At 42.5% G+C, this 20811-nt stretch overlaps 1 protein-coding gene across 2 annotated transcripts in view; it reads left to right on the top strand.

The window, feature by feature from the left end:
• Window positions 1–20285, top strand: part of CERT1 (ceramide transporter 1) — an 82125-nt gene extending 61840 nt beyond the window's left edge. For both annotated transcript variants that reach the window (XM_063127942.1, XM_063127941.1), the window contains 7 exons: window positions 2031–2126; window positions 3194–3326; window positions 3418–3488; window positions 5715–5843; window positions 6056–6185; window positions 10353–10489; window positions 17357–20285. In XM_063127942.1, coding sequence (XP_062984012.1) covers window positions 2031–2126; window positions 3194–3326; window positions 3418–3488; window positions 5715–5843; window positions 6056–6185; window positions 10353–10480 — 687 coding nt within the window. In that variant the 3' untranslated portion in view covers window positions 10481–10489; window positions 17357–20285. The remainder of the gene's footprint in view (window positions 1–2030; window positions 2127–3193; window positions 3327–3417; window positions 3489–5714; window positions 5844–6055; window positions 6186–10352; window positions 10490–17356) is intronic.
• Window positions 20286–20811: the final 526 nt, after the last annotated feature.

Raw genomic sequence — 20811 nt, 5'->3', positions numbered from 1 at the left:
TGCACATAATCATAGAATCATAGAATAGTAGAGTTGAAAAGGGCCTATAAGGCCATCGAGTCCAACCACCTGCTCAATGCAGGAATCCACCCTAAGCATACTTGACAGATGGTTGCCCAATGATAAAATCCTTGGAATAATGGTTGTTTTAATATGCAGAGCTCCTTTCTCGGATTTTCCTTGTCATACTTGGCTTAATCAGGGAACAGAAGATAAAGTTTAGAAGTGGACTATTAACTTTTCTTTCAGGACTAGCTTGATGTTCTGGAAATGTTAGCATGGATGTCTGGTTGTCACTTAGATAAGTAATCTGCAGCTTGGCACAATTTGTTCTCTTGTATTAAGATGGAAACCTAAGAGTGACTATGTGAATGAGTGTTGAGGGCATGGTGTTGAGGTGTAGGATCGTATTTGCAACAGCTTCATCATCCTCAAATCAGGCTAAACTCATGGTTGTAACTAGAAGTAAGTCTGGGTAACTGAGCAGTGTGCTATAGGGTGCAATGATTGGTTTTTCTTCCTAAGGCTGAAAAGCCTTCAAATATGGTCTTCCTAAATACAGCTGTCATTGTAACAGTTGGGCATAATAGAAAAGTCAGAGTGGCCTACTAAATATTTTTGGCATTGTGTTATAGCCTTGAAGGTGGTAAACGGTCAATTTCTTGGTTAGTTTTGTTCCATGGGAAATCTTCCAGCTATGACTGAATATGGTTCTGCGGGCTTCAAACAGATGGAAACATTTAAATAAATTGAAATTAATATATGTTAAAAACCAAATAACCCTGAGGTGCGCAACCCTAGGGTCACCTTAGTAAGTAACCAAGTCTAGGTTTCATAGACATTGCGTTATGGCCTGGATAGACAAACACACACAGCTTCTTTTATTAATATTGCTTTGGTTCTTCTTCTTTGTTGTCTCTGTGCATCACATATATGAGCTCTGCGCCTCTGCAGACCCTTGATTAAGAACCTTCTATCGCTGAGGTTTTTTTTGTGGGAACCCTCCCCCACTGTCCCAGTGCATAAGTCTCTAGTGGTTCCCACCTGTTCTTTCAGTTCTTTTTCGACTGCCATTGTGGCAGCCTTGTAGGGAAATTTCTCTGTTCATTTGTTTCTTCCTGAGGAAATTATGATATGCTGAAGCAAACCAACTTACGTTTTTTCTTCTTTTTTCTGTTGCTATCCACTTGTTTCTCTTCTGTTGTGTTTTTCTTTTATTTGTATTTTATTCATTTGCAATCTGTGCAATTGCTTGAGGGCATCTGGCCCTTCAGCACCTTTTCAGAAGTGGGCCCACTGTGGCAACAAATTCCCTCCAACAGACGGACACTTCCCATGCCTGTCTGGAAAAAGCGCATAAAATAGAGTCCTGCTTGTTTTCTCAAGCAGACAAGGTGTAATCAAACAGTAAAACTCCAAGCTGTTCTTTCAGAGAGATCTTTGGAAGCAATAGAGCCTAAGATGTGAAAGGACACACAACCCAATTGGGGCATCGAAGTCCCTGGCACTGTTGCCTAGAGAGCCTGTGGAGACTCAGGGATCTAAGTCTCCATTGCCAATGAGACTGGCCATACCACACCACCAACACTTGGCAAGTTTTTGAAGCTTATGGTAACAAAACAAACTCCCCCAAAAAGTGACGGTTCATAAGATCTTCAGAACCAAAGAAGAAGTCTTCAGTGTATAGTCCATCCGTGGCCCCAAAATCAGGTTCGTCTCTGTCAGTATCAACTCTGCTTCTGAACCTGTCAGCACCTCCTCCGCTACTTGATTCTCCAGTTCCAATGCAGTTACCTCCAGCATCAGAAACAATGCTGACAGTTGTACTCGTAGACAATCCTCTAGTACTTTGTGCGTGCTTGCTGGCTTGCAGAGGTTCCTTTGTCTAAATCCATTTTTTCAGTTGTTTTGTTGCTAATATTATTTGTGTACTCAAAAATGAATATAGTGACTGAATTCTGTGTACAGAGGAGAAGGTAGAAATACTTTTATGAATATTTTTTCTTCTGCCCCTCCCTTGTGTTTTAAAGGTGGAAGAGATGGTGCAGAACCACATGACATATTCATTACAGGATGTGGGGGGTGATGCTAATTGGCAGCTGGTGGTTGAAGAAGGTGAAATGAAGGTAAGTAGAATATTGTAACACTTCACATTTTGGAAATGTAAAACTAAAATTTTAAACTGAAGGAAAGAATAGAAAGGTTTTAAATAAATTAAGGGGGCAATCCTATGCATGTTTAGACAGAAAACAGTCCTAAAACTTGTAGCATGGCTGCCTGGGGACTGCAGGGATTTATAGGACTTCTTTCTGTCTAAACATGCATAGCATTGCATACTGTAAAGTGATGGTTAAAATTGGTACAGTTTCTTAAAGGCATTTGAACTTGTAAGTAAATTGCATGTGTCACAAAGTTAGCAGAATCTTACCTCAAGTTCCATTCCTTTTTGAAGAAGACTTGTCTACTTACCACCATTCCTTTAAAGTCCCTTATCAGAAGGACTTATTCCCTTTTGCACAACTGAATAAGTGATGCTGAATACCATATATATCATCCAGTGTATTCATTACTGCTTTTCTGATGATAACACACAAATAGCTTGAACAGAGACCAAGTATTGCTAACTTGCCTTAGGCTGTCTCATGTTCCATAGCAGGGTTGAGATTTGAACCCAGCAGTCCCACAGATTCTGCCTAGTGATCCAGATACTCTATTTTTCTGCTTCAGGTTACTCTTTGATTTTAATATTCAGAGCAAGGGTGGGCAACCCTGGTGCCCCAACAATGAAATATGTGGTAGTGGCGGCAAAAAAATTCCATTGGCTTGCCACCAAATTTCAGTGGCAAACTCTACAGAGGTCAGATTTAGTTTGTTCTCAAACTAAATTTGACTCCTTTGCTGCTCTGTAGTGGTTTGCCACCACAGAATTTGATGGTGCAGCTCAGCGCGGCCCATAAAAGGGTTCAGGGGGTCAAAAGTGGTGCCTGGATTCTCCGCCCCCCTCAAAGTTGCCCACCCCTGATTTAGAGGTAGCATTACATTGTCTCTCTCTTACATTTGAGTTAAAAATCCTACTTTAAATTTGCTTAGAATTATGACTGCCAATTTAACTCCATTTTAAATTAATTCTAAGGATTAGTTGTATTTTGAATGAAGTTAAGCAAATGTTCTCAAACATTTTATGTTTGCTCAGGTATATAGGAGGGAAGTAGAAGAAAATGGCATTGTTCTAGATCCTTTGAAAGCCACACATGCAGTCAAAGGCGTTACAGGGCATGAGGTCTGCCACTACTTCTGGAATGTTGATGTTCGTAATGATTGGGAAAGTAAGTAACCCATTTTTCTGCCCTAGATATGTATGAAAACATTACCTATTTAATTATTTTGTTTTGACAATTATCCTTTTTTCCATTTTAGCAACCATTGAAAATTTCCATGTCGTAGAAACTTTAGCTGATAACGCAATCATAATCCACCAGACACATAAGGTAACACTTGACATTTTTATATAACACCTTCTTATAAAACTGCAAAGAACCATCTATGCCAGGTTTGCAGAACTAGTTTGTGGTGAGGGACTGGGTTGGAAGGGGGAACAGTGCACAGGGGAATCCCCACTGTTACTTCCAATGTCAGAATGGAGATAATAGTGGGAGCGGGTGATGTCATCACGTAAGATGGTAATTTAAACCAGACCTCCAAACCAGCATAATAATTAAAACCAAATAATGAAATAAACAGCCAATACATGCACACAAAAGACAGGTCTAGAAAGGGCATACCAGTCTCTTAGCTCTCAGGACAGGCAGCTGGAGAAATATTTTGGACCGAAAACTGGACCAGCAAAACAGGAACTAGGAGAGGATGCAAAGGCCGGCCAAAATGAGTGAAGTCAATATGGTTATTATGGCAGAGCAGATTAGACAATTTAGGAATGATTGGACTCAAGCGATAAACCCACTTAAAAAATAAATAGAATGAGCAGCGATAACACAATGATATCTCCAAAATGGCCAGTGAAGCAATGACTTTAGGAGTATGCCAACAACTTCATCGTATGGAATCTCCAGTGCAGCTTTATCAGGACTTGCGTCCAAAACCCCTGATAAAAAAGAAAGGTGCCTAAATTCTGTATGGAACAGTTAAGGAAAGCTAAAATAAATTACCACTGGGAACACCCAGTTAAACTAATTCAGGAAATGGGGTGGGTGGGTGGGTGAAACCCACGCTGTCAGTACATGAGTGGAAGTGAGAAGGTTATGGAAATTGCTCAACCTAAACTCAGGGGAGGAGGATGGAACAAGCTGGGAAGAAGGTATAGTGGCTGGAGATTCCTTAGGAGAAGAGCAGACTGAGTACGGCAAAAAACAAAGGACGAAAAAAGCAACATGCTAAACCCATGAAGTTGCAAGTTACTCAGCCAAAGCAAGTAGACTGCTTGCTCTGGCTGAACCTCAGTAACAACAATTATTAAGTTGGAGAGGTTTGTCTTCATACTACCCAGAGTTTCATAGAATAATACTGTTTTAGGTTTATTCACTTCTTAAACTGTTATGGGGGGGGGGGAAAGGAGCTCGGGTAGAAAGGGGTAAAATTAGTTTGTATATTTATTTCTTAGAATTTTTTTATTTTTATTCTTGTTGTTGTAACAAGTTATACATATTGCAACCTACATCCTGCCAAAATAGCCATACCTGGAATGAATGTAGCACAGGGTTAGCTTTTGGCTAACTTGTGAGTTTTCAGAATGTGGGGAGGTGGTTGAGTGAACAAATAGTTGTGCTCAGCGATTTGTAAAGGTGTGTACCATCGCAGAAAAAGAGCAATATGGAAATCTGGGGTAAATGATGTACTTGTGAGAATCTTAGCAAGCAATACTTTTAGAAGTGCAATGCCAGGCTTGAAAATGTTATCTTAGAATGTAAAGGGAATGGGATCACCCATTAAGCATAAATGAATATAATACCTGCTTCACAAAGAAAATCCTGACATTGCACTTCTTCAAGAAATGCATCATAATAACAAAACAGAGAAGGATCACTCCTGAAATATACAGGACTAGGAAATATACATGCAGCCACAGGATCAACAAAATCAAGTGGGGTTTTTTTTTATAGCAGTGGCCAAAAGATATGCTTAGTCGTGACAGAGACAATGAAAGACCTACGTAACTAGGCAGATAAATTTCCCTGAAAGGCACATTAAGATCCAATAAAATAAACTCTGAAATGCTTGTTGATAGGCATAGTAAATAAGACTTTGTAATGACAGTAAGCTTTGATTATGTAAGGTTGTACCTAATTGTTGCATGAATGGAAATAAGAACATGGAGCCAACCTTTCCCACACTCTGTGTCCCTGAATAGCCTCACCAACGGGTCATGGTGGGCCTTCTGAACATCATGAGCTTCAGAGTGCCATTTTGTTTTAAAATTTTCATTTTGGGAGATGTTGCCCACCCCTGCCCTAATGGCTTCCATATTTATTTTAAAGCTGGTGTAGTGGCTAGACTAAGCTACAAATCTTTGAATCTCTTTTGCCATGGTCTTAGTTGTTGGCTTTAAGGCAAGCCATTCTCTCTGTCTCTGCAATATGTGAGATAATACTGATCTGCCATACAGGGTTGTTGTAAGGAATGCAATAAAATGTGGGTGAAGTTCTTTGAGCATTCTAAAGTATTCTATAAATTCATACTTCTAATATCTTTCCCTATAGAGAGTATGGCCTGCTTCTCAACGTGATGTGCTGTATTTGTCTGCTATTAGAAAAATACCAGCTTTCAATGAAAATGACACTGAAACATGGATTGTCTGCAACTTCTCTGTGGAGCATGAAAGTGCACCTGTAAGTGAATCTTCCAGTTCTCTGAGGGTGTTTTCTCCTTGAATAATGTAACCAAACAACTCCCCCAACTGCCAGAATAAAATTCTCTGGATACATTGTTGAATGAGTTTCTTTAATTGACAAGAAAATGGAGGGGCAATCTATGCTGTATTATGCCCTTATAATCCATATGCAACCAACATAAAAACCTAAATTCTTGTATTTCTTGACAGTTGAACAATCGATGTGTTCGTGCCAAAATAAATATTGCTATGATATGTCAGACGTTGGTAAGCCCACCAGAAGGAAACAAGAAAATAAGCAGAGACAATATCCTATGCAAGATTACGTATGTAGCAAATGGTAAGGCATAACTACTTTTTACAACTTCACACTCACATATGCTACAGATTTAGTTTAGGGGAAAAGATCCCCATCTCCCAGTCTCCTTTTCTTAACAAAATGTGTAGTTATAGGCACTCTTATCTCTACCTATAAAGCGGAAAGTATGTGTGTGTCATGTATGTCCGGAAATGTTTACCCACTTCCAGATGAGTTAGAAATGTCTGACACAGTGATAGGTCTGGCTGTACAATGTACCAGAAAAATCTATAAACACAAATTTCAGGGTTTTAAGTATTTTGAAAGAATTAATAAAAACCTAGGTTTATGCCTACAACTCCCAGCTTGCCTTGGGCAGAACTCCCAGCATGCCTTAGGTGGGAGGCCAGACTTACCAGCCTTTGGTGGCCATTGTGATTCCTAAGGTCAGTCTCGAGAAGTCAACCCAATACCACATAAAAGGAAACCACCCGCATAAATGGGCTGCATCCATTTGCGGTGCCTCCTCCCACCTGCCATGTGTGGTTTTAAAATCATAACTAGATACGACAGTGTAACTTTGAGAGGCTGGACACTGGACATGCTCAAAGACAACCCCATCCTGATATTGCTGTTTTTCAGAAATGGGGGGAAGCACACACGCAGCCTTCATCCTTCACAGGGAGGGAGAGAGGAAAGGGAAGCACTCAGCACAAGAGGCTCAATGGAGGGGGGCAAGTAGATGGGCTTGCCCTGACCCTTCAGTACAGGCTCCTAATGGAGCTTGGTGGGCAAGAAGTGCCGGCTGGGGCAGTCCTGGCAGGACTTGGCTGGAGCTGGGCGTGTCCATTGACAGCCGCTCACTTCCCCTCCTTCGCAATACTACTACTCTATCGTAGAGCAGCATTGTCACTGAGAGGAGGGAAGCGCCTCTCAGAGGATGTGGGCACCTGTGGGTCGCCAAAGGCATGTAGAGTGGCTGATTTTAAATAAAGCTGGGTTAGCAAACCAGTATGTGCAAACCACGTCACTATCTCTCAGTCCTAACTCCACCCCCACTTTCCTGACCTCTCACGAACTGTCTTTGTTCTCCTTCTAACTGACTTTCCCCAACTGCCACTAACCCTGCGACCATTCCATTCTAGCCTCATCTATCAGTCGTCCTCCATTCACTCTTCTGTTTCTATAGTAAAGTCAGGGGGGGGGGGGGAACGCAGCATAAAAAAGTCTCATCAAGTTAAAAGGCCCTGGAAAATATATTTTTTAAAAAAATCACTTGTCACTTAAAAGCCGTTAATGCAGTCATTAGGCAAGCCTCCCTGGGAAAAAGAAATCCATAACCAGGGTGCCACAACTAAGATGGCCCTCTCTCCAGTGTCTCCCACCACACCTCAGACGGTGTTCAAAGATGAACACATTATTCAGGGCCTAGGTGTATACCTACAACTCTACAATGCCCAAACTGCCTTCCTTATCTCAAAAGATGCAGAAGGTTGCCTAAAGTTTCAAGTACTTTTGGACTTAATTTCATATTCAGCCATGATCGGACTAGTTCTTTTCTAAAAAGGATTATAAATTGAAATCTAATAAAATAGTCGAAATCTTGCATTTTGTAGGTTAGGAACTTATGTTTATTACTGTGGAATCTTGTAAGAGTGGTTTATAGTAAGATTAATAAATTACCATTACTCAAGACCTATTGTGGAAATAACAAGAGCAAGTTGAAGGGTGGTATAGAAAAGAGGAGTAATTTATTAATTGCTAAAGAGCAGTAACACTTTTGACCACACTATGTCACTGTAAAGCAATAAAAATAGTTTCACAGTTTCTGCTTCACAGAGAACTAACCTTATTAAATAATATTGCTTTGTGAAGAAACTTAGGTTGGTTCAAAATTGCAGTACAACACATCTGGCAGGCACCAGGTTTAGGAAGGCAGTTGTACACCATGACTGCATGTATTTTGTCACACATAAATACCATGGCAACCTGAAGGAACATGGCTAGAATGGGACTTTCAGCCATATGTGTTGCGTGCTACCAAATAGATTTGCATACTCTTTGCATACGAGATTCACACTAGAGGCACACAATCTACAGAGAAGTGACATTAATGTTGGAAACTTGTCATTTGTGAGGCAGCCTGTATAGTTTTGTGTGTGATCACAATTGATATAAATCCTTCCTCTATAAGTTCTGGTCCAATGCTTTGTTTGGGCTTTAGACACCGTGAAGTGTATTGCCACCATGCCAATTGGCACCGAATGTATAAAAGAGTAAGGAATGGGAATATATTCCCAAAACTAAGCTTTGGGCCACCGCAAAACATGCACACTAATTGCCATGAGAGTGTCCTCTGGATGGTAAACCATCATGCCTGGCCCAGCTCTTCATTTGTGCCCAGGCCACTTTCAAATGCATACATTTCTGACACTGCCAGAAGCCCCAACACTTGAAAGGTTTGTAGTACTTCTGGATGGTAAAACCACTGGACTGTGCATAATCAATGAAGCAAAACAGCATCTGTTTTGAAGAAACTCTCTTAATGCCTGGAAAATATTCCACAATGCAGGCAGCTCTGAAACACCCAATGTTCATGGAGGTCCTCCATGGGTAAAGGTATTTCAAAGATATCTAAAGTTACCAAATTCTGCAGACTGGGATTAAGAGAGGAAAGGTGGATCTCACCAAAGTGAACAACTCTTCGGCAAGCTCAGGAAAAATGCGATGACCTGATGACATTGGGCCAGTTCGCATGTAACTGCACATCGTGGGTTAATGGGCCAGTACGCATGTAATTGCACATCGTGGGTTAATTAACCCACAATTCACTTATTCAAGTGGGCAAGAGTGGACCTGCAGTGCATCAGCCTCTTCTGCTTTCAGTCAACAACCTACAATCACCCAGGTCATAGGTTTAAACTGATTTGCAAACATGGAACACTGGGTTGTTTAGGGGATCAACAACACAGTGGTTAACCCATGCTTTGCACTCCAGGTTCACACATCATGCTCAATAACTTACAACCCAGCTGATCATAGATGCTTGATTAAAAGCGAGAGTGAGGAGCACGCAGGAGGTAGTACTCACTCCTGGTTGGGCAAGGCAAATTTTGGGTTATTTAACCCATGTGCAAACTAGATCATCATAACTGGAAAAGGCATGCAGAGTCCTATGCAAGTGCTACAGTACCACCCTTACCTGCACTGCTGTATGCAACTGTGAAGAAACTATTTTCAGGAGTGACGCTATATAGTTCACAGAGAGAACTTATGCCATAAACAGAACAAATATTTAGGTTTTCAGATGAAGCTTAAAATAGTACATGAATGTGATCATATTTATGTCACATAAACTTATGTCCCATACAGTATTAATTTGCATACATAACTGAGGAGTGTGCACATTTATTTGGGGGTTATTAATGGTGGTAACATTTAGTTTGTGATGGATATATAAATCTTTAAAGACAATATCTTGCAGTATTTAACAACATTTTCTAGTGAGCCACTTACATGCATATTTTAAAAGATAATAGAATTTTACTGTAATGCAAGGATTCTTATTCCTAACAAATTGGATAAACTATCTGAACTACCTGTCAAAACAGACCTATGTTCAAAATCTTATGAGCCTCATGTGGTGCAGAGCGGTAAAGCAGCAGTTTCTGCAGCTGAAACTCTCCCCACGGCCTGAGTTCGATCCCAACGGAAGCTGGTTTCAGGCAGCCAGCTCGGGTCGACTCAGCCTTCCATCCTCCCGAGGTCGGTAAAATGAGTACCCAGTTAGCTGGGGGAAAGGTAATAACGGCCAGGGAAGGCAATGGCAAACCACCCCGCTATAAGGCCTACCGAGAAAATGTCAGCGAAAGCTGGCGTCCCTCCAAGAGTCAGTAATGACTCAGTGCTTGCACGAGAGGTTCCTTTCCTTTCTTTCCTTCAAAATCTTACTTAAAATATTTGGGGTTAAGGTGACCTTTATACTGCTGCTCTCGCTTTCTTTGTTTGAATACTGTATTTAAATGAATATAGTCTGACATGGCCTAGAGGCAAATTAAGAAGTAATTTCCTATATCCAAGAGATAAAGCAGCTAGTCTTAACAGAGCTGTTCGTTTTGCATTTTAAAAAAGTCCTTTTTTAGTTGCGTTTTTACATATGCAATGTCACTTTTTTCTTGAGTAACAAATAACTCTCATCTTTATTTGTAGTGAACCCTGGGGGTTGGGCACCAGCTTCTGTATTACGGGCAGTTGCAAAACGAGAGTACCCCAAATTCTTGAAGCGGTTCACATCATATGTACAAGACAAAACAGCAGGAAAGCCAATTTTGTTCTAGTATTAAAAGGTATGTAATACTTGCATAAAAGCCTTTCTAACATTCATTATATAATCTTATTGGAGTTAGAGGCAGCCATTATGTAGTTAAAGGTATACTGAGATCCTTGAAACAAAATGTTCTTCATCGTGGTCTCTGTGCATCACACATATGGGCTCTGCACCTGCGCGGAGCTCATTCCGGAACTTCTTAAGATGAGTAGTTTTGGCGGGTGCCCCTGCCCCACCGTCCACTGCGCCTGTCCACAGGTTCCCACCTATCCCCTCAGTTCTCTTCGACCGCCTTATCAATGGAATGCTTCGTGAAGCCTCTTGTCACCAAAATACTGTGAAGTGTCATTTGAAAAGTATGATTTGCTGATGGAGTAGCTGCCTTGAAGCATGTCTGATATTTCGGGCAGTTTGATTCCTAGTGCTTAGTATGAAAGATTGCTGGGTGTAAATAGTTATTTTACTCTTTATTAGGCTCTACAGTGTGTTGCTGTAGCCCTCGAGAACATTAGAGAATCATGCAAATAGCAAATGGTATGAAGTTACATAGGTGATGTAATAGAAGGCATGTTGATGGAAATCTTCCCACTAGTAGATTAACAGTTTGTAAATATGTAATCACTAGCACATCCTTGTTTGCGTGAGAACCCAGGAGGCACTTTCAATATTGTGCTATAAAATCATCTCTTTTTTTGGTCTCTATTTGTGGGTGTCACTTTTTCTAGTATATGTTTAAAGCCTCTTTTAATTGCTTTAAATAAGAAATACCTTTTTTTTAATTTAACTTTTTATTGTTTTTTCCAAACATAAAAAACAGACAAGTAAACAAACATCACAAAAACAACACGATTTTCTCCACAGCAAAAATAAGTAACAATAAGTTCTTTTTCGTGGTCTCTGTGCATCACACTATGGGGCTCTGCGCTTGCGCTGAGCTGAGCTTCGGAAAGGATCAGTAGCTGAGTAAAAAAAACGTTTGGAAGGCGGGAACCCCTCCCCCACCGTCCACTGCGCATGCCCCCGCTCGCTCCCGCCTTCCCCTCAGTTCCTTTGCGACCGCTTACCTGCTAGCTTCGTCGGAAGGATCCTCCTCGTAAATTCCACAAACGTTTATAGCTGAGCTTTTTTCTCCATTTTTTCCTTCTCAAAACTTTTTACTTCTTACTTCTTATATTTTCCTCCCTAAAAAAAAAAAAAAAAAAAAAAAAAAAAAAAAAAATCTTATTCTCGTCTTGAGCTATTTTTCTTAACTATACTTCTTCCTTCTCTAAAAAACTATTTTTCTACCTTGTATGGCCCTCAGGGCCCTATTTCGAAAGTGTGTCCGTTGCGGCACGAAACTCCCTGCAGCAGACGGCCACTCCCTTTGTGTCCTCTGCCTAGGAGAAGCCCATGTGGTAGAGACCTGCCACCACTGCCAGGCCTTCTCCAAACAAACTAGACGCCACAGGTCTGATCGCCTGAAAGCCGAGCTGTGGAAAAGAACGCTCCGCTCTGTAGACACGCCTAACCCTACGGGTTCACAAATGGCGTCATGCCCCGTATCGATACCGAAAGCTTCGACAACATCAGCTCCCTCGGTATCTACGGCGCATAACGAGCCATCACGCTCTATTACTATATCGACTGCAAAGAAGCTCACAAAAAAGGCAAAGAAGCCAAGGTCGTCCCCCGACGCCCAGCCTAAAAAGAAAAAGAAGCGTCCACTCCAAACGCGAGGGTTGTCGACAGCACAGCACCCGACGCCAACTAGAGAACGTTCAAACCCGCCTGATTGCCCGGTCACCGAACTTCTCTCGACGCCTTCGGAAGGGGAGATCAGAGAATCCTCCTTATCACCACAGAGACCACTCTCTCCTCCTCCTCCCCCTAGGAGGACTTCCAGCGCTTTGTCACTAGTTAGACCTCCCTCAGCCAGTCAAGGAGCTCCACAGTTTTTTCCTCGGCGCCCCTCTCCAAACCAAGAGCGTTCAGAGCAGGCAGTCACGACTGCACTTCAGCCCTCCTCAGAAACCTACCGTCGACGCCAGCACTTTCCAAGATCGACTTCCGGATACCGTTCTCCCCCATACAGAGAGCACTATCCGAGGAGCTATTATGATAACTACAGAGGCCGATCTCGATCACCGCCTCGCGACTGGGATAGATACTCGGATTACCGCTATCTGGGGGATTACCTATACTATGACAAGGACTCTTATTTCGATCCTTACTCAGATAGGCGTCAATCTCGCCTTCCACCTTCACGAGATATGTCTGCACCACCTGTACCTCCTCGGTCTCTGTCTTTACCGCCTCAGCCTCAGGAAGATACATACCACGTGCTACAACCTGACCAGACCTCCCAAGAAGGCTATCAATCTGATTCTTCATCCTCAAATCTCCAGCCATCGCTACCCTCTCCTGGGGATGAAGTCGGCACAAAGGACCGCCCTTCGCCATCGGAGGACATGGGTTCATTTTCCGAACAAGTCCTTTATATGGCCACTGCTCTAGGCGTCGACGCCCAACAACATCAAGAGCAGATTCACGATCCGTTCTTTGACAATATGTATACGGAAGCCTCGACGCCAACCGAAATACCGTTCTCGCCTATCTTACTGCAAACACTAAAACAGACTTGGGAATCACCATCGCTCATCTCGCCCACATCACGCAGGCTCGAATCCATGTATCGAGTTCAGGCTAAGGACGTTGAGTTCTTATTTTCGCATCCCAAGCCCAACTCGATAATCGTAGAATCCTCACATTCTAGGTCACAGAAAACACACTCCTCTCTGGTCGATAAAGAAGGTCGCAGATTGGACTTTATGGGTCGTCGTGCGTACTCCGCGTCAGCTTTAGGTCTTCGAGTGACTAACTACCAGGCACTGATGGCTCGTTACCAAGCTTTTCTCTGGGACAAGATGGGCTCCTTGTGTGACTATTTGCCAGACGACCAGAGAGAGTTAGCAAGAGCTTTTCAAGCTCAAGCATCCAGACTTTCTAAGCTTCAGACCAACTCTACCCGGCACCAAGCCGACTGTTATTCTAAACTCATGACAAACTCAATAGCCCTCCGGCGCCACGCCTGGCTTAGATCTGCCGGTCTCACTCCAGAAGCCAGGTCACGCATCGAGAGCCTTCCTTTCGATGGGGATGGTCTTTTCAACTCAAAGACCGATGAACAGATGGATAATGTCCAGAAGGCAAGAACAACTGCCAAAAAGATGGGCATCGGCCCACAGCAACAGCAACAACAACAATTCCAGAAATCCCGTCGCTGGCCACGTCAATACCAGCCATACTCGCAGAGGCAGTCTTTCGACAGAACACCAAGATTCCAGCCTTCTCAAACCTTCCAAAGGAAAACGACTACCCCTCAAAACAAGTTTAGATCCCAAAAGAAAGGGGACAATTTCTCTAAACGTCGTTTTTGACGCCACGCCACACCCTCGATCCCACCTCTTTCGAGACCGTCTCGCCCCATTTTTTCACGCGTGGGAAAACATCACTATGGACTCGTGGGTGTTAGACATCGTTCTTACAGGATACAGGATAGACTTCCAGACTCTCCCTCCCCTCGGCACTGTGAAATATACAACACCGTCGGAAGTACTGCTTCAAGAAACATTGACACTTTTGCACAAGGGAGCTATCGAAAAAATTCCCGAACAACTAGCAGCCGGGGTTTTTTTCTCCCGGTATTTCACAGTTCCGAAGCGAGACGGAGGTCTCAGACCTATTTTGGACTTGAGAGACGTAAATTCATTTATACGTCCCCAGAAATTCAAAATGACAACCTTGAGCACAACTCTACAACTCTTAAGGGAAAGCGCCTGGTTCGCCGTCGTCGACCTCAAAGACGCCTATTTTCATATTTCCATCCACGAATCCTGCCGTCATTTCCTACGCTTCGCCATAGGCGCGGACACCTACCAGTTCCGCGTGCTACCCTTTGGCCTCTCATTGGCCCCAAGGGTGTTCACCAAATGCATGGCAGTCGTCTGCGCCTATCTCCGCCTCCTAGGCGTCGAGGTTTATCCATATCTAGACGACTGGCTCTTGGTATCAGACTCCAAACAGCATCTCCAAAATCACATATCGAACACTGTCTCCCTACTAAACGACCTCGGACTGTGTATAAACCACGAAAAGTCCGTTCTCCAACCGACCCAATCAATAACCTTCATCGGAGCCCGTCTCGACTTCGTACTTGCAAGAGCCTACCTGCCACTCGAACGATCCCGTACACTGATAAAGAAAGCCCGAGTCATGATGTCAGCCACTCGAACATCAGTACACTCCATCCAGTGCCTACTAGGATACATGGCATCGACCGTCGCCGTCATCGAATGGGCCAGGTTCAGAATGCGCCCCCTACAGCTTTGGTTCCTCCGACACTTCGACGGGTCACGCAATCCCAGGCGACATTTCCTCAGCCTCCCGAAACATGTAGCACAATCCATTCAGTGGTGGACAATACCCAGGCATCTCCTTCACGGTGTTCCATTCCATCCGACACCGCCGTCACGGGTCCTAACCACAGACGCTTCCACCATAAGCTGGGGAGCCCACTGCGGCCCGCTGCAGATCCAAGATCGTTGGTCGCGATCGGAGGCAAAAAACCATATAAACTTTTTAGAACTCGAAGCTGTCAGGAAAGCTCTGCTCTCATTCGAACCCGAACTTTCCAACCAACACGTTCAAGTCCTCACGGACAACACCACAGTCTTGTGGCACATCAACAAGTAAGGAGGCACACACTCGTCAAAGCTCGTCAACCTTACCCTGCAGCTACTCAGCTGGACTATTCCCAGAGGAATCCACCTCACCGCAGTTCACATTGCCGGTACGGACAATACCCTAGGAGACTCTCTCAGTCGTCATATACGCCCCCAATACGAATGGAAACTCTCAACCTCGATGACCCATTACCTCTTCCATCTCTGGGGCCGACCAGACATAGACCTCTTCGCCTCCGAAGAGAACACAGCCTGCAAGCATTACTGCTCCAGAGGAGGTGTAGGCACTGCCTCACTAGGAGACGCATTCCTCCACAATTGGCACGGTCCTCTACTCTATGTATTTCCTCCGTTTCCCCTGCTCATCAAGGTGATAGCCAAGATCATCACAGACAATGCCAATTGCATACTGATTGCCCCTCGGTGGCCCAGACAAGCTTGGTTCTCCTCTCTTCTCCGCATAGCAGACAAAGAACCGTACATTCTACCACTCTACCCATCTCTTTTTCCGCTTTTGCTTCCGCCAACTCCTTCCTCCCTGAACATTGCTCACCTAAGGACGTCCTCCTCTTTCTCCACTACTTATATTCCAAAGGATTACAGTACTCTTCCATTAGGGTGTATCTCGCTGCACTATCAGCTCACAGAGGCGAAATCAAGGGCAGAACCCTCTTCTCCACTCCAATCATCAAAAAATTTCTAAAAGGCCTAAAGAATCTAATTCCACCTATAAAGCCTATATATCCAACTTGGAGTTTGTCTGTAGTCCTCAATGCCCTCACTACAAAACCCTTCGAGCCACTAGCCACTACATCGCTACACCTACTTACCTGGAAAGTTGCCTTCCTTGTCGCCATAGCATCTGGCCGAAGATCATGTGAACTCTGCGCACTCCATGTCGATCCACCGCTCACAGTATTCCACACCGACAAAGTTGTTCTCCGTCCAGACCTCGCCTTTTTACCTAAAGTAGTTTCAGAATTCCACATCAATCAACCAATCGTCTTACCAGCCTTCTTTCCTTCTCCCACCACCTCCCTTGAAAAACGATTGCACTGCCTCGACGTCCGTAGGGCCCTTGCCTTCTACAAAGACAGGACCCAGGCCTTCCGCACCACTAATAGACTTTTCGTTTGCTACGGAGGTGCTCAGAAGGGCCAAGCAGTCTCTTCCCAACGCCTTGCGGGATGGATAGCTAGTACCATCCGCCTTGCATACCAAACGTCAAAGCTTCAGCCCCCCACCGTGGTAAGGGCACATTCCACCAGAAGTTTGGCCACATCCACTGCCTTCGCCAGAGGAGTTCCACTTATTGACATTTGCAAGGCAGCTACTTGGTCGCGACCGTTGACCTTCGTCAAACACTACGGTGTCGACACCCATTCCAGGAATGATTCCTCCTTCGGCAGAGCGGTCCTTTCGGCAATCTTACAATGACACCGACCCTCCTCCGGTGAGTACAAGGCTTGGTAATCGCCCATAGTGTGATGCACAGAGACCACGAAAAAGAAGAACAGGTTGCTTACCTGTAACTGTGGTTCTTTGAGTGGTCATCTGTGCAGTCACACAACCCTCCCTCCGTCCCCTCTGCGGTGTCATGCTAGGTTGTTCGACTCCGTCTTCCTCTCGGTACCAGGTTCGATCTAGTCGCAAAGGAACTGAGGGGAAGGCGGGAGCGAGCGGGGGCATGCGCAGTGGACGGTGGGGGAGGGGTTCCCGCCTTCCAAACGTTTTTTTTACTCAGCTACTGATCCTTTCCGAAGCTAAGCTCAGCGCAAGCGCAGAGCCCCATAGTGTGACTGCACAGATGACCACTCAAAGAACCACAGTTACAGGTAAGCAACCTGTTCTTCTCTTACTCTTTAATCACCAAAAAAAAGGGGAAAAAAGAATGAGAAATGCCCCTCTTTTTGATGTCTTAAAATTCTCTTCTTATTCATTGAATCCACAGACAAACAGGTCATTTTTTTCTAGATCCTGCAAAAAGTCTATAAGAGGTTTCCATTCAGATGGAAAACTGACTTATGAAATCATGAATGGGAAATATAAGATAATGTAGTGTTTTCATATTGTCATAGTTCATAGCTTTCATGTTTCATAGCACTATCCCAGGTTTTGGTTCTGGTGGTCAGAATTGAAACTTTCATCCATTTCCCCCCTAGTGATTGAAACAAGGCTGTGTGAACATTCCATGTTGGAGAAATGAACCAAAATGAATGCTCCAAGCTGGAACGTAGGATCTACAGTCTTATGGCCCAAGTCCTGGATTCTGCACTCAACTGAAGAAATATTGCAATGCCATGAAGCTGAACTTTCACTGTCTTCTGCTAGCTCACTTTGCTGAATTGGTGTGTAATTATAAAAATACATGTGTTGATACATGTATATGGCTCTACTTTATTTGCTTGCTTTAGAGGAGAAAAATACAACTTTGGGTCACCAACTTGGTTTATTGCTTTAACTTTTGAATAATTTGAAAAGCTTTTGTTTACTGTGGAACTTCATAAGACACGCTTACAGCTCCCGCTTTTGTGTATGTCTAAAAAGCACAAAGGACAAATGCACATATAGCATACTGTATGTGCTTTATATACACACAAAAACTGTGTTATAACTTTTTTCTTAAGGTTTTCAGTAAACTCTGCGTGTCTTTCCCGAGCGGATTTGCATTTGCTTTGTATAATCATAGTTCATTGCTGCTGGTTTCTATGATAAATCATCTTATGTAAAACGTCTCTAAATACGTGAGGGCTGTCAAGATCCTTATGACTTTGCCTTTTCTATGCTCCTATGAAGACCTTCTGGGTTCTGATGGAGTAGGTGTGAAAAGCTTTATTTTATTTTTTCCAGATATCTTTATATTTCTATTGTATTTTTTAGTTGTGTAATATGTGCTACAGAAATTTGGTTCTTGAGCATGATCCAGAAACTTTGTAATAGATACTGTACAAGAGGGCAGGACTGCCAGGGGGGAAAGGTACAGCAGTGTCTCGCCCAACTTGTGTGTTATGGGCTGCTTTCTTGCCATCAGATTTCCTGAAGCTGCAAGAACTTCTATTTATTGACGCAAATTGGACTACAGAAGATAACATTCCCAGTCTTAAAGAATGAGCAAATATGCTGTTTTCTGGTTCTGCATGTGTGTTTTTCTGTTGAATAAAGCTGTGCTATGAAGTTCATATATAAAACCTTTCACACATGTAACATTTCCCACACACACACAACCTGCACTGTAAAATGTAAAAATCCATAAAACCTAAAATGCAAAGTTCCCTTTAGTTGCTGTGAGAACTTAACTTTCAAGGATCTGCCTGTCTTGAATACTAAGAAATAACATGAAGGGTGAACTGTGGGAAGAGATTTATGGTCCTTTTGAGGGAATTCCTCACTTGATGGTTGTGCTTTTAAATGGAGATTATTCAGATGAATTTTTTTAGCTGTTAGATCAGCTTGTGTATATAGAGAGAAAGACAAGATTTGGATATATTTTTGAAAAGAACGCAGGAAGTCTTATTTCGTATAGAGTAGGTGAGGCCTGAAAACAAAGACAGTACTTGTTAATGAAGATACAGCTGATGAAAATCTTTTGAGGTTGGAAGCAAATTCTTTCGGATATGGCTGGTGTGTCTTCGGTACGCTACAGTAGACACACTAAGGTTGATTTATGCACATGCACACAGATTTCATGCTTTTTAGTCTCCTTTATTTGCCTTTCTCTTAATAATGTGCATGGAATATGCCTTATTACAGAATAACTCTGATCATGATTTGAAAATGTAGAAAAGTGCCTATGGGGTAATGCTAGTAAGGCAAATAAGATGGGAAATTAGATCTGTTTACTATATCACCATTTTATATACAGTTTCTTATACCTCAGATGTGTTTAATCTTTTTACAATCAACCGGGAAAAATGTTCGTTCACCATAGCCACTGATGGGAACTTCCACAACAAAATAATGCTTAGACCCTGTACACAAATTTAACACTTTGCCATTTCTGGTAATGATCATGGAATACATGCCAAGTTACTTTAATTTGATTGGATAGCTTTATTTTACAAAGAGATGGAAAGTTTACATAGCAGTATATAAATCTTAATATCATTCGTTGCATTTGCACTAAATGTGATGTATTTTGCAATTCTGTAAATAAAAATTACACTAAAGATACTATTTGTAAAGAATACATTCTACTTTTAGACAAGTGGTGTCGCTTCATCAGAGCTAGTCCTGCCCAATTGATCATCAGAGACTTCTTGGAGAATATGGCAAGAGCTAAAAGTGGCAAAAAAGTGTTTCCCAAGAAGCTGAAAAGCTTGGCCAGTACATATTAAATCGCTGTTGTGCCCTTTTGGAATAGAACTTTTTCTTTCCCCACCATTTGGTTGTCTCCTTTAAATTAGTCATTCCATCTGTCTGATACTCATTCTGCCAATCAGTGCCCCCCTTTGCCTTTGGTAACTGATGAGCAGACACGCCAGTCCCTTTTATTTACTTTTGTATGAACTAAACTATACTTAAAATGCTGTGGGTGCAGAGATGTCTCCAAAGGTCACTTTGTCTCCTCAGCTGTTGTTGCCTTGAAAGCCTGAATCTGCCACCACACACACACACACCCCTATCAAATTCACTCCTTTTTGTTTAGTTATGGCGGAGAGAAGATCAGGAAAAAAGGGCTTTTCATTTCGACCTTTTTAAAATCCTTTATTTTTTGCAGACTCGGGGGCAGGGGGGAATGCTATTTCACTTTGAAAGAAGTTACTCTTATCTTATTGGGCTGCACTGGTTCATAAGAAGTTGTACTGGTTCTCCTTAATCAAACTGTCAAGTCAAATTTTCACTGATCTTTTTGTCAACTGTTGTATAGATGAAGCTGTATTTGAGTTGCCACTGTTCATCTACATACTCAAAACATGAATCAGTTTTTAGAGTATCTTGAGTGTGTAGAGTGTGACTGTTCTATGATAGCTTTATGATCCTGTTAACTTTAAAAACAAACAACTAAATGGAGTTGGCTCTTCCATGTTACAATCACAAATTTAAAAACCAGTATTTAAAAGTGAAAAAGTATTAAAAGATATTACAAACACATTTCTTTGTAGTTATTTTTAATACTCAACGTGAAGTTAAATTTCTTTGCTAGTACTACACAATTGTACTAGTTGTACATAGTATCCTTTTACTGCTACACAATAGTAGTACACAAAAGTACTATTGTTTGGTAGTAAAACGATACTATGAATAACTCTTGTCTGTCTACTGACAATGCAGTTTAGAGTTTGTTAAAAAAAAAATAGAGCTAGCAACTTCTGTAGAGCTCAGTTGACATTTTGCCATTGCATATTGGTTTGAGTAGTCAATTTTTATGGGCAATCCAACCACCACAAAAAAAAGGTAAGGTCGTGTGCAGATGTGCAAGAAATAAATAATAACTGGCTGTGAGATGTGTTGTGTAGGTAAGGCTAAGATAATTATTTTATGTCCACTTACATAGGTACTATTGACTGTGAGCCAGATTACACATTTTATTACCACTTCCCTGTTCAACATGGCACTGCAGATCCCCCATGTAAATTAGATGGTACAGCCACCAGCCTTTTCTGCTACCACAGTGACA

This window comes from Elgaria multicarinata, chromosome 6 (genome assembly GCF_023053635.1).
Source record: "Elgaria multicarinata webbii isolate HBS135686 ecotype San Diego chromosome 6, rElgMul1.1.pri, whole genome shotgun sequence".
In the NCBI taxonomy this organism is placed as follows: Eukaryota; Metazoa; Chordata; class Lepidosauria; order Squamata; family Anguidae; genus Elgaria; species Elgaria multicarinata.
This window is presented reverse-complemented; position numbering and strand designations above follow the sequence as displayed.